Source organism: Perca flavescens, chromosome 4, assembly GCF_004354835.1.
Source record: "Perca flavescens isolate YP-PL-M2 chromosome 4, PFLA_1.0, whole genome shotgun sequence".
NCBI classification, from domain to species: domain Eukaryota; kingdom Metazoa; phylum Chordata; class Actinopteri; order Perciformes; family Percidae; genus Perca; species Perca flavescens.
The window spans coordinates 23641065-23654990 of record NC_041334.1 but is presented as its reverse complement, the minus strand read 5'-3'; the positions used below and the strand labels follow the sequence as shown (position 1 = coordinate 23654990).

The window sequence follows — 13926 nt, the reverse complement described above, 5'->3', positions numbered from 1 at the left end:
GTTCAGGAGATGAATATACATTTTGTACAGAATTAGTTCTTTGTAAACTTGCATATTTTAGTAAGATGCAGGTATTTAATGCATTTATTTGCACATTCATTAATACAATGTAAAACAAACTTAGCATTTTGTTAAACTGTGAAAATTGTTTTAATAATGTCCACAAAAAGCTCCAGGAAGAGGACAACAATCTTGCCAGCAACAACCAAAAGTAAACATCTACAAAAGAATATAAAGACTTTAAAACGCCCAACAACACAATGAGTATGTACATAAAATAACTTAACAATGAAAGTAAATAACTAGTTCAGTAACATAACTCACCCCTGATGCAGCAGACAAAGATGAAAAAGAGTAAAATGGCATAAATTCCTCGCATTCTGTACGGTTGTAGATCAAAGATCTCGACAAATCTGTTGTTATGTAGCCTGCAGAGCTCAACAGAAAGATATACTTTCTGTAAGTCTGAAATCCCTGAATCTCCTGCATAGATTTCTCAAAGTAGTAGGCACTTGCACTAACGGATAAATAGAAAGCCTATTGCGCAAGGGCAGCTCCTCTGAAAACAGTAAAGTAACTTTTTGCACACATATGGAAAATATTTAGCACCATCTGTCACAAGGACGACCCCTATCCAACGTTTCTGCAGATTTTAAGTGTAGATGAAGCAGTGGAAGCTGCTGTAGGAACTAGGCTTTAATGTTTTTATATTTGCTCAGTTAATTTCAAGACAATTCACATGATATTCAACAGGAATAAATAGAAATATGTGGACATTTAGATATTTTTCCTTAAAAGCTCAGTAGAGGTATAAATGTTCAATCTAAAATATGTATCAGCTGGTGAACAGTTTTCTCATTCAATTCTCGTGTCAATCTTTGTTATTTTAACAATCAGCAGTTAAGTAATTACTTTTGTGTGTGAGGCACTATTCCCTGTCATGTTGTAAACACAGAGCTAACTGTCTTTTCTGTTTTCCGATGGAGAACAGAAACTCCTGAAGCCTGGAGTGCAGTCTGTAAATGCTGGATCCTCTCTGCATGTAGCAGCATCGTTGGTTTCCGTTTTGCGAGTTCAGTGGACAGTCTGTTGATGCGCTCCTCCAACTGTCAACATCAAGAACACTGACTGTGATTTCGTACTGCTTCACCTAATGTGACCTCTGATTGCTGACTTTTTTGCAGACAATGATTTAAGGTAGAAACAAGACCTCAAAAAAAAAATGCATGCAGAATTTAAGCCCTCAGTGTAAGTAATTTGGGAAGTCACCTTTAAATAACTTTCCTAATGATCAGCATTTATCTTTCTCATTCCGGTCAAAGTGGATACAACATTAATTTTTCTCATTTTATTTTATTATTTGTTGGTTGTAGTTACAAGTGGTTAACCACTTTGCATAAAGATGTGAGAAATCATGCCCATAGAACCTAAATCAGCACAAGAATTGAAATATATTTAAAAAAAAATACTTGATCAATGTTGTCTAAACTTAACAATGACATTTGGAGATTTGTGGTGCCACAATTAAATGAGGACTGTATCTTTAAGAAACAATATATCAATCATCAATACATCATCTCTTAAGCTGCTTTGACAACCACCAAAAGCAAACAGTTTTTAACAGTGGCTGCCAAAGCCAGGCAGTTCTGACAGAAGTTCACCACAGTGAACTACGCGGCAGAGTCAAATCTGTGTGCATTCACGTGGGCGGCAACCGCTTCATACCCCGACCACCGTAATCAAAACCGTTTGCCCTCCGGCACCTGCCCTCGTTGAGATGACTGGAGGCGCCAAGTACCGTGCAGCGGTGTGAAAGCCCCTTAAAGTGTTAACTACTTATTTAAAAGGTCCCAAGACATGGTGCTCTTTGGATGCTTTTATATTGACCTTAGTGGTCCCCTAAAACTGTATCTGAAGTCTCTTTCCCGAAATTCAGCTTTGGTGCAGAATTACAGCCACTAGAGCCAGTCCCACAATGAGCTTTCCTTATTATGTGCCATTTCTGTGTCTGTAGCTAGTGAGGGGGGGGGCAAGGTGGAGGGTGGGGTGTGGCCTTGACCAACTGTCACTTTGCTTGTTTGAAAGCTGATGTCTCTCACTCTCTCATGGGCGGGCCAAATTCTTTGGGTGGGCAAAGCAGAGAAAGGTGAGGTAACCTTGCTCCTTATGACCTCATAAGGAGAAGATTCCAGATCGGCCCATCTGAACCTCATAAAGTGAAATCTTCATGCCATGGGACTTTTAAGTAGCATGCAAGTGCTGAGAATTCTGACCTTGTGCAGTCATACAGTTTGCAACATTTATAAGTGTTGTTTCCTGTTTGATATAAAAAAGTTTTAGAATGATCTTAGTTTCTTACCTCCTTCAACTCTTGACAAACTGCATTTTTTTCCTTTTGTTCGTCCCTTCCACTTGTCTGCAGCCAACTTTGTAACACCTCTTTCAATTTGTGCCATGCCCTGAGTTGACACACACAATCAAACATTACAACTGTGTTCAACAACGTGAGAACAATAAGAAAACGGTCACAGATTTCGTACCGGAGCTGCTTCCTGTCCTGTTGGTATGTCATCATGTCCAGCTGAATGCTGAGCATGTCTCTGGTCAGAGCTGAAGTTGGATCCATCACTGCTTCTTCTACAGTTTCTCCACTGGATACCCTCAGATGTAAGTCTTGAAGAAGCACAACAAAAAAGTTGTTTAAATCTTGGCATATGTAATGTTCTGTTTAATCCAAGCTAGACAATCATGTTATTTTATAGTGAATAATAAAATTAAAATAAAATAAAAAAACACACTTGGGGGAAAAAGTGCAGGTATCGTACCTGAATAAGCTGATGAGTGTTGTTTAAAGGGCGAGCCAAACTGATGAAGAAGCACAAGTGAAGCATCTTCAAAACCTGAGCTGTTAGTCTTCCCCAACTTGCAAAAAAAAGCGGACGTTATAACCCAATTCAAGTTACTTAATTTAGCTTTGAAAGTCAAACAGGTGATTATTACCGTATCTTTAGTCCCAGTGGTCATAAATGCAGAGGGGGGTAAAAGAACATCTTGGGTTTGTGTTTCCTGAGGACAGTCCATAGAGGACATGTGCGGTCCAGAGGGTGACACATTGGATGTGGTGATGCTCTGACATGTGGACGTAACAGGGACTTTAGCAGGATGGAGGCAGGATGTACAGGACGCTGTACAATGGCCTCCCTGTGAAGGACGACTAAGCTGCGAGGGTTTTGGAGCTGCTTCAGCGCTGGTGACGACAGTCTGCTTTTGGGTGCTAGAAAAAAAAAAGAAGAGGAAAAGCTTTTGTCAGTGCCTTATGCCGAGTGAGAAAGATTTTTAACATGATGTTTCAATGCAAGCAAATTTCTAATTTTAAAATCCAAGTCTAGTATTAAAAAAACAATGTATATTGACTATGTAGAAAAAAACTACTTTGTTTTCAGCGGAGACTCAAACAGTTCCTGGCAGCGTCGTGGCTGACGTCGACGGGCACGGCTGAGTGATCTGCAAAAAAAAATTAAAAAACTCTGCAAGACTGAGTCCAAGTATGGAACAGAGATTTACAGCCTGTGAGCGGCTCAGACTTACAGCTTGCTAAGCACTTCATCTTCAGCCTCCTGCTCCTCGGAGTCAAATGGAGAAACGCTTTTCAATCCAGGCGTAGTCAGACAGAAGGTCACGCTCTTTTTCAGTTGCCCTTTGACCTCTTGCTCTCTTCGTGGTTTACACAGCGCCCGCTGCATCCACCGCATCGCACAACGCTTCACCACTCTCTGGAGATGTCGTGACCTCTGCAGGACACAGGCAGACTTGATGAAACGATACTCAAAATGTAATGTCTGAAGTGACACTAAATGAATTAACACCCACTTGCTCTTGGCTGTGTTGTGTTAGGCTCGTTGTGAGATCGTTCATGTGAGCCGCGTACGTCAGGATGCGCGCCACGCCCTCCTTCAGCAGCTGGTCTCTGTAGACATGTGCAGCTCTGGCAGCCTGCTCTTGTTTTCTGCGCTGCTCTGTGACGCACAGTCTCCATCCGTACAACACCTGCAGCAGGTTCACACAACAACATTGAGACCGTGTGAGCACACATTTTTCACAATTCAATGCTCAATTTTGAATCAAAGAATGTGCAGGCAGGTGTTACCTTGGCCTGGAGAGTGAGGGACCAGTGCCAGAGCGCTCGCTCCGTCTGCTTAGCTTCTCTCCGCCTGTGCTGCAGCTGTTCACAGAAAGGAAAGCAAAGTTAGGGCCAGTTTAACGGCACTGAATCAAGCAACATGCATGGGTCTGACGGTCTGACCTTGTTCCATATAGGAGAGCTGAACAAGAAACAACATCATACAAATAAAACCAATTCTCTCCCTTTCCCTCTCTACTTTTGGGTGAGATATTCATTTTAAAAAGGGGTACACAAGCGATTTTATTTCCAAATCCTAATTCCATAGAGTTAGGGGACATGTGAGACAATTAAAAAAAAAAAAAAAAACAGCAGAGGTTAAGATATTCTGACTTTTAGTCTCTATGGTGTCACTGTTAAATAAACAACCACTAAATAGATTTGTAGTAACCGAACACCGAGACACAGACAAACCACAAAGTGTCGTTAAACTTCGGGTTTGCAGATAGGCATAACACAAATCTGATAATACAAAGGCCCTCGGATTTAGAATGCAGACAAAAACATTTTCCTCCGGCATCATTTACGCTCCTCCTAGTCAGTTGGGATGACTGGAAGTCACTGACAGTCTTTGATTTGACTTGGGGGCAGCTGTTAATCAGGCCACAGGGACTTGCCTTGGGAGTGTCGCCTTGAGCAAGGCAACATACCCCCAACTGCTCAGGGCGCCTTCTTCTACTCTGACATCTCTCTATTAATGCATGGGTCCTGTTTGTGCATGTGTGTAATGTGTAATATGTCAAAGTGTAAAAATTTAATTTTCCCCCTGGGGATCCATTTAGTATCTCTTCTTCTATGAATAAAAAAAAAAAAAAAAAAAACTTTCACCCATGTGGAGCTACTATTACACATGGAAACTTTGGAATAACCCAAGGTCATCTCTTATTTACTCTAATCCTTTCCCACCAGCTGCAGCTTCCAATTAGACTTTTACACAACAATTTCTTTGTTAAGGGACTATGGTAAGATTTACCATTATCACACAGGAAACAGGGAGGTTTCCCTCTCCCTTCCAGGCTAGTTTCCTTCAGGCTATGGGCCTTCTTGTATTTAGTCTCAAAGCAACTTTAAACATTGGTATTAATTTCCTGGTGCTAGTCTATGAGACACATCTATTCATATCATCAGAAATATGATAACAGAAATCCCCCTCAAACTCCCTATTGTACACAGACTCTCTGAAGTTCCTTCAGGATGATTTTCTTCCTCTCTTTGTATTCTCTCATGATTAAAATGAACACACATAGCTTATGTTATGCAAATAATAGATGTACTGGAATACAAATAAACGGAGCCACAGAGGTCATTATACAACTGGTTATACTGGCTGAGTATTAGCCTAGAAATCTAGACGCACCCTAGCGGCAGCAAATTTAATTTGCAGCCAGGGGGGTCTAGGCACTCTCCGTTGGCTTGCGAGCTGGAAAAACCAAACTCTGGTTAGGCCAATCACATCGTGTATATAGTCGGTGGGCGGGCTTATGGCTGCTGCTGCTGGGAACAGCGGTCTTCTGGAAGACTTGGACTTATGGCGCTTTTCCATTACATGGTACCTACTCGTCTCGCCTCGACTCTACTCGCCTTTTTTGGTTTTCCATTACGAAAAAAAGTACCTGGTACCTACTAATATATGTACTTTTTTTAGCACCTGCTCAGTCGAGGTTCCAAGCGAGCTGAGGCAGAGAATGTCTAATAAGGGGAGAACTTCCACTCTCGGGAAAATTCCGGGTTGGTACAATGGGGCTAATAGGGAGTGAGATAGGGAGTGAACAGGCTCTCCATAGACAGGCTCTGGCTGAGGCGAGCCGAGAAGGTGACGTGAAACCCTGCAGGCTGCTGATTGGTCGGAAAGAAGCGTCATTGATCACTGCATATATCTTTTCTTTGAGAAAAGAACAAAGAACGGCACAGAAATCATTCTTAAAAAAAGGAAGATGTGTTCGGAGTTTTGCCGACCGGATACGGCAAAAATGTAATCCATCAACTAGCTTCGCTACCTTCTTCTTGCTCTGCCTGGTTGTAACGCTATCCTATTGCCTGCAGAGGGAATTTGAAAGACAACCGTTTATCCCGCCCCTCGGATTGAGCCCTGTCAATGGTGAGTTCCCAGACCCAAAATCTTGATGTGGGTCTGGCTTGTCAGGCTAGCTGAGTATTGCTCTTAATGACAACTACAGTAATCTTTATGTGTAAATTCAGGAGTGTTTAGGAGGCTAAAGTGTTAAAAAGAATATCAACAAACCTTCATTTTCCACTGTTCAAAATACGTCTGGTACATCTTTAATCTTAGCAGAAGGATTCCTTGTCGTTTCATTACCTATGAAATAATCACATTTTTAAAAACTTGTGTCGACTCGAGAAGTCAACATTGTGGCTTAACACAACAGTTAAAGGGTAATGAAGTTACAACCTTATTTTTCTGATATTGGTTGTGATGCTTATTCCAGGCTTTCATTGCTTTAGAAAGGAGTTTGGAGTCGTGGCACTGCCTGGCTTTTTCCATGCATATCCTCTCTCTCCGGGCATTCCTGGTCTGCTTCCTCCATTGTCTGAAAGACTGCAGCAGCCGCACTAAACAGGAAACATCAAGCTAAAAAGTGTGAACAATTCAGGTACATGTGCCTAATCTTAACAGTATTCTGACACAAAAGTTACTTAATAGTTGTCAAATCAGAGGTGAAATACTATGAAAACCGTGATGCAACAGTCAAAGTAGATGACGATGGCTCGCATTTGTATTTGACATAAGAAAACATTGTTGAAAGGATTTTCTTCTTTTTTTTAAAGAAAAATCAAGATTTTTTTGTAATGAATGTTTACAAAACTTCAACTGTCAAACTCTCTGTTTTCTTGGGTTTGTATCGTTTAGGTTTTCTTTGTGTGAGGGTCTCTCTTCATTACAGCCGGTGTTGTGTTGCATATCAACTTTTGAAAGTTGGCCAATCAGCTGTCAGCAGTAAGACTGAGAGCTAATCAAATCACATTAAACCAACGCTTCCTGCTGTAGGTGTAAGAAATGTACATTACTACCAAAATACTTAGAAAAAGACATTCAGGGAAGGGAAGTGACATTCACAGAAAAATTTGAGCTGCTAACAGAAAATAAATATGGAAATTGTTTTGAAAGTATACTGTACTGTATGTGGCCACTGTAAGGAGTTATGTTGTACCTTGATTTATGGACCTCTGAGCCTTGTTGACTGCTTCCCACTGCTGGTGGCGCATTGACACTGCACATGCGGTTGCTTTTCTCCAAGCAAGAAACACCTAGACAGATTTTGCACAGAAACAGCAGTAAGCAACGGAATAACTATGATGTTTTGCATATGAGGGCACTGTACTGCTTTATAACCTTAAGCTGAAGAAAATGCAGAAAGTGACTCTGTGCCCGTTGCTCTGTGAGCCTGTTCTTTGCGTGCAGCACTGCGTTCTCCCTCCAAACACACAGAACCGTCCTGGAGAGATAATATTGAGACAGAGGAGATAAAGCTGACATGAATCATTCAAATGGAGAAAATGGGAACAGATGTCAGATCCCAAAAAGAATTTGAGTTCAATACCTGAGAAGGTTCTGTTTTTGTTGCCCGTAAAGTTCCTCTGCATGACCATAGATCTGACACATCTGTAGATGGTGTGTCTGTGAATGCAGCAGGTGACAGTGTATCAGATTTATCTTTATTACGCCAACCTTAAGAAATTATGCGATTACAAATGCAGATGTACCTTCCAAGCCACAAACGTGCGTTTGACGAGTTGAACTTCATGGTAATGCTGCATCTGCTTCAGTCTGCTTATTTTCACTCTCTGGCTCTGAACAAACTGACCAAACACACAAGAGCTATTAAACACACACACACACACACACACACACACACACACACACACACACACACACACACACACACACACACACACACACACACACACACACACACACACACACACACACACACACACACACACACACACACACACACACACACACACACACACACACACACACACACACACACACACACACACACACACACACTAGGGTGACCATATTTTGATTTCCAAAAAAGAGGACACTCGGCCTGGCCTCGAGACAAATCCAGACAGTGGTGATTCTCAGAGGTTAATGAACATGCTTTATTATGCCTCAATTGTGCAAAAATAACTTCTGTAATAAAATAAAATCTGTAACAACATGTAACAAAATAATAGCTCTCTTTCAAAATAAATAAATAATATGAAATAATGTTCTAAATATGACCTCTTCTGTGTTAGAAAATCCAGCTTCAACAAAATATCTCTTAATACCTTTTCAATGTAATAAGATAAATAATAAAGACACTGAAACATATGTGCCAGCTTTGCACACGGTGCACTCCGCCTCCCACTTATCCGGTCCCGACCGGGACTGTATGTGGGACATTTTTTTTTGCAGTTCAACTGTGAAGCTGCACTAGTCTTGTTTTATGGTTGTAAGTGGCCTGATGTTTATACTTGTGCGCTAGTGTGTGCGTCGAGACGGTGTGTGCGTGTGTGTGTGTGTGGAGGGAGTGGGTGATATAGAGCGGGGGAGAAGTGAGAGTGACAGCGAGCGAGACCTACCGACTCTAGAGTCACAGTGAGCGAAACAAAGTGTCTCCCCTGTGTTTTCTGACCACGGTGGGAAATCTTTAGCAGGAAACACTTCGGCATTTTGTGTGTAATGCTGCTCCGCTGTCTGCCCTGGTCCCTGTCTGTCTGCCCTGGTCCCTGTCTGTCTGCCCTGGTCCCTGTCTGTCTGCCCTGGTCCCTGTCTGTCTGCCCTGGTCCCTGTCTGTCTGCCCTGGTCCCTGTGTATGTGCGCGTCGCAGAGCCGCTCACAAGGCAGCCTCTCGGGAATTACGTCACACAACAAAGTAGCCTATTGTAGTATTGTGTTGAGCAAAGTGCCAGTCAATTTAAGTACACGCTTAATGGTCCCATGAAAAACAGTGAAAACCGGACATTTTAATGAATTTATAAAACCCCTCCGGACGCCCCGGACAGTAGGTAAAAAGTGGACATGTCCGGGCAAAAGAGGACGTTTGGTCACCCTAACACACACACACACACACACACACACACACACACACACACACACACACACACACACACACACACACACACACACACACACACACACACACACACACACACACACACACACACACACACACACACACACACACACACAGAGTATAACTATGCATATGATTCGTGTTGGTATCTGTAGCACTGCTTCCTGGATTTTATTCTTCTTTTTCTTTTCTTAAAAATATGAATATAGAAATTACATTGTAAACAGATGTGAGCTGTGTTCAATCTAATGGTGAGCTTTTAAATGAGATGCATACTGTATGTAGGTCTTGTAACATAAACAGGTCAGTTTCTGTCTGTTCTTTAAACCTTGAGCCAAAAGAACAGATGCCTATCAAATATAATCTGAACACGTGTTAGAGCAAATACTACAGTTACCTTTTTCCATTTTTCCACAGCCCATCTCATGCAGCGCAGGTCACCCTGATGACATGCCTGCAGCTCTCGATTTCTCCTGACATGCAAACAGATGCGTTCAAAAGTAAGTGTTGGCCAACAGACGAGCAAGTTTCACCATTCTACTCAAACACTTCTGCAGCACTTAGTTTGCTTCACCTGTCTCGTATCTCTGTGCTGTTGTCCTTCCACTGTGTCATCGTCTTGTGAAGCATTCTGTGCAGGTACAGACGGTCTGAAGCCTTCTGTTTTTCCTCTTCTTCGATCTGGTGCTCTGTCCGTTGTCTCCAACGAGTCCAGGCTCTCTGCAAGTGGCAGCGCTCCTCGTGTAGAATTGCCTGACAACAGTGAGTTATCTGTCAGTATCTGATACAAACCTGCACTCAACATGCAGTAGTTTGTTTCCATTTATAGCTAACATACCATCCGCTCAGAAAGCATCTGCTCCTTGTGTTTCTCTGATTGTCCCCACCAGGTGTAAAACACCAAAGTGTACTGACGCTGCCTGATAACAGAGTGGTCAAACAAATCATGTGGAGGCAACAGACAGGTCAACTCTGCTTGGTCTGGAAATGAATCACAACACAAGTACAAATCGTGGGGTTGGTAACTAACCGGTTATAGACTTCCGCCTTGTGTCTTCTCTGTTTGTGGAGTCTTCTCTTCAGAGTGAACTCAACCCACGAGTCGAAACAACGAGGCAACATGCATTCAGCAAACCAAATGTCTGCACGATGCTCCAATTTCTGCAGAAAAACATGTTTTTGAGTTTGCAATTAAACTATACTGGACAGGTACCCCTCATGTGTTTACCTACATTTTGAATACATTTATAACTTTAATATAACGTGTCCTTATCTCTGCTCTGTAAGTATTGTTGTTGTATTGGATCTTAATACCCGCATGTGTCTCTGTTCAGCAAGTTTCTCTCTCCAGTGGTGAAAACAGCTGCTCAACAGGAATGATCTGTAAAGAGAACAACAAGTCCACATTTATATCCAAATCATGCAAACAGGAACAACTTCATATGAAATATGCAACATGTTTGTAGCTTTGATGCTAAAAAATAAAGCAATCAATATATTTTTCTCTGTAGGGCAAACGTGTAAATAAAAGCACCTGTGGTTAGTCAGTGCCATTTCTGTTAGGGGTTGAAAGCTCTCGTCTTCAGCCTGCTCCAGACGGTCCTGCCACAGCTTCCAGTACTTACATGCCATCTAAGAAAAACACAAGCATCGACTGTTTAAAAACATTACTTAATGTATGTTATTGACTCTGTAATATCAGGATGATAGAACGCCCATCAATTACAGTTTGATGATAATGTTGGACAGCCATGTTGTTGTTCAGTCGGTGCATTTTGTTCCCGATGACGTTAAGAGAAAGTCCCATCAGTCCAGCACGCTGCAACAAGAACACACAGTGATCAATACATTAAATGGCTGCACGCTCTACTTACATGCAGTTGCTTAATTTACTCTTCATCTTACCAGTAAATGATGATGATGATGTTGACTTGCAATCCTGTTTCTTTCAGCCTCTTCTCTGCACACCGTCACATCTACTGACAAGCTCAAGAATCAAACAACTGTACTGATAATTATAAGCCCTTACTATCCCTCAGTTGACTACGTATGATGCTGTAGTTGGTTGAAAAAGGAAGGTGTGTTTATTTTATGTTTGGATTAGGATACAAGCTCTCCAGCGCTTAAGTGCTCTGCGCTGGGTGTTCTTTATGGCTAAGTGCCCTGCAGCTTGCAAACGGTCCTCCTCCCTCTGTTTACGATGCAACGCACTCCTCCATTTACTCCAACAGATGATCACCAGATGGAGACCATGGGTACGCTGAACCACAACTAAAAAAAAAAAAATTGGAAAAGAAATCAGAAAAGAAATTGTAAGACAAAATTTAGTAACCAGGCTTAAAAATGACAACATGACATGTATGAATGAGCTTGTGGTTTATATTAAATGAAAAAAGATGGGTAATTTATAATGACCTTGTGACTTTTTCTTGGTTTGGAGACAAGACACATAGCTTTTCCAATGATGTAATGCTTTTCTTTTTAGTCTGAGGATGAAATGAAGTGCAGCTTTGGATTCTTTCTCCTTCTGGCAACAAGCAGCTGTGTGCATTTCGGTCCAATGAAGCCAAGTCTTGGGAATAAAAAAAAATAGACGTTTAAACATCGCCACACCAAACACAAAGGAAGGAGATCAGCATTCATCACACATGTTGACAGGATATGAGTCATGGGTGCGTTGGATTATTATGCCTATTATTATTATTATTATTATTATTATTATTATTATGCCTTATTACTGCATTTGGATGTCTTTGTACTTGTACTCTGCACAATGACAATGAAGTTGAATCTAATTACCCTGCTCTGTAAAGATAGCGCCTTCTGTTTCAGGGCTTGATCCTCTAAAGCGTGAAGGACTTGATGCTGCTGCAGCCGAGTTTGCCACAAGCTCCACATTGAACTGCGCAGGTGAAAAAAAACACAACAGCGTACAACCAATAATCCACTAAACATTTTAAGTGTAGGTCTGATTTGTAAATACAATAATCTTACTGCAAAGTTGCAAGTCTGTTCAGCTCAAGAGCAGAATCAAGCATTCTGTTCTTCATTTGCCTCATTTCTGTGAAAACCTCCCATCGTTCCCAAACCAGACGCATCCTTTGCCTGTTAGCTAGATAAGGAAATATAATTAAATAATAATAATTACAAAAACAGCTGCTTTTGATATCTAACAAAACACTAAGCTATATATATATATATAGATAGTTGTATACAGTCTACGATATACTCTCATTGTATGTGCCAAAATCATACCAAATGATTGAGCATTTTGGACTTTGCTCTTCTTTTCCCTCTGCAATGACAGAAATGTTCGCCAGCTATGGAAAGCCAAGTTATACAGATAATACCTGCAACCAAAAAATACATCATTACAAGACATAACCACTATCTGTGACCAGCTGACTGAGGTACAGGACTGTATTGTGTACCTGTAGTGACACTCTGCCCGCAATGTAAGACTCCATTCCCTCCTGGACATCCACCACTCGTCTCTCCATCCTTCAAAGGCCCGTCTCAAAAGCACGCTGTTGTAGTGGGACCTGCAATGTGTAATATTCCCCTTGGATTAGAGAGTTTAGGACATTTGAAAGCGCAAACAGACTGTGATCGTAGCTTTAAAGATACAATTATTTCTTATTTCAACAACTATTGAAATAAGTGTATGCAAAATGAGTGTTAATGTTACTTTGATTTATAAGGAAGAATTCGGCCAAAGGTGTTCTGCATCCATATCTTCAGGAACTTCCTTGCCAAGTGCCTGCAGTGTTTAAAAAAAGTTAGTCTAAATTATACATGACAGATTAATACGACAATGCAGTAAATTAAGTGTATCAGCACCTTATTCTTAGCTCCTTGAGTCTTCCACCTTTGTTCCAGCCGTATCCAACTCTGTAAGGAACCTTTCTGGTATGAACTTTGCGGACTTGTTTTCTTTCACCACCAGAACTGACACAGCTTGGTCGAGGTCTTACTGGATCTGGCGTTCTGGCGTTACTTTGCATTATATTAAATAATGTACAGAACGGTAGAACCACACCATCATATATGATATGAAAGCAACAAAGACCAAAACCTTACCGCAGTTTTAAGTATATATAATTTTGAAGTAACTGTTTGGGTAACTAGCTAGCTAGCCGCGCGTTTGTTTTTCCTTGTCACGTGAACGCTGGTGTGACACTAGAGTCTGTTCCAGTCGTCAACGGCAACAGGCTGCGCCAATGCTCTGCGCTGTACACACTGCTGCAATATGGTCGTACGGGGGGGGCATTAAATGTGTCTTTCTGTCGTTTTCGCACTGTTTAATAATCTTATCAGGCTGGAACTGAAGTGATGGTTATATGACCTTATCTTCTATATAAGAGTTTTAATTGTATTTGGTGCGGTAGGAACACATCCGGGGTCCTTCCAGAATAGTGGCTACGCGCAATGTTATTCCTCGACAGCCCGTGAGGGCGGGTCTTAAAGTTTCACAAAGAAGCACCGGCAGATGGTCTTGACTGAGTAACAAATCGGGCAAACCCCAAGACAATGAATAGCTGTCCCAAATAATGCCGCTTAAATATTCTAAATGTATCGTAAATTCTACCTCTACAAAGCAATTTAGATTGTTGTCACAGTTTATATAGCTTTACACAAATAGATTATTAGTTAACA

The 13926-nt window shown here is 41.4% G+C and overlaps 1 protein-coding gene across 2 annotated transcripts; it reads right to left on the bottom strand.

Moving 5' to 3' along the window:
- Positions 1 to 55: 55 nt before the first annotated feature.
- On the bottom strand, positions 56 to 13706 carry sfi1 (SFI1 centrin binding protein). 2 transcript variants are annotated; one of them, XM_028576740.1, is made up of 31 exons: positions 13111 to 13706; positions 12959 to 13030; positions 12702 to 12812; positions 12526 to 12620; positions 12265 to 12382; positions 12070 to 12172; positions 11686 to 11842; positions 11380 to 11541; positions 11176 to 11246; positions 10997 to 11089; positions 10805 to 10902; positions 10585 to 10651; positions 10301 to 10431; positions 10109 to 10190; positions 9845 to 10023; positions 9668 to 9743; positions 7904 to 7999; positions 7741 to 7817; positions 7533 to 7635; positions 7351 to 7447; positions 6591 to 6751; positions 6423 to 6497; positions 4148 to 4222; positions 3871 to 4047; positions 3589 to 3791; positions 3433 to 3504; positions 3001 to 3274; positions 2826 to 2865; positions 2541 to 2673; positions 2360 to 2459; positions 56 to 1106 (listed from the first exon to the last, which is right to left on the bottom strand). In XM_028576740.1, the coding sequence occupies exons 1-31, from the start codon at positions 13272 to 13274 to the stop codon at positions 939 to 941; spliced, it is 3630 nt and encodes a 1209-aa protein (XP_028432541.1). In that variant the 5' UTR covers positions 13275 to 13706; the 3' UTR covers positions 56 to 938. The 2 variants fall into 2 exon arrangements, with proteins under 2 accessions (XP_028432541.1, XP_028432540.1); XM_028576739.1 differs by having other exon boundaries at positions 2826 to 2922; positions 13111 to 13705.
- Between the last annotated feature and the right edge of the window lie 220 nt (positions 13707 to 13926).

What these genes read in the sequence shown, in the direction of transcription:
- sfi1 (XM_028576739.1), bottom strand. Translation starts at nt 13,274, where the DNA reads ATGCAAAGTAACGCCAGAACGCCAGATCCAGTAAGACCTCGACCAAGC. An exon ending in CCAAAATGCTCAATCATTTG is followed by an intron (nt 12,383 to 12,525) that starts GTATGATTTTGG and finishes TTCCTTATCTAG; the next exon opens with CTAACAGGCAAAGGATGCGT. An exon ending in CTGTGGAAAAATGGAAAAAG is followed by an intron (nt 8,000 to 9,667) that starts GTAACTGTAGTA and finishes GTGTTTGGTCAG; the next exon opens with TTTGTTCAGAGCCAGAGAGT.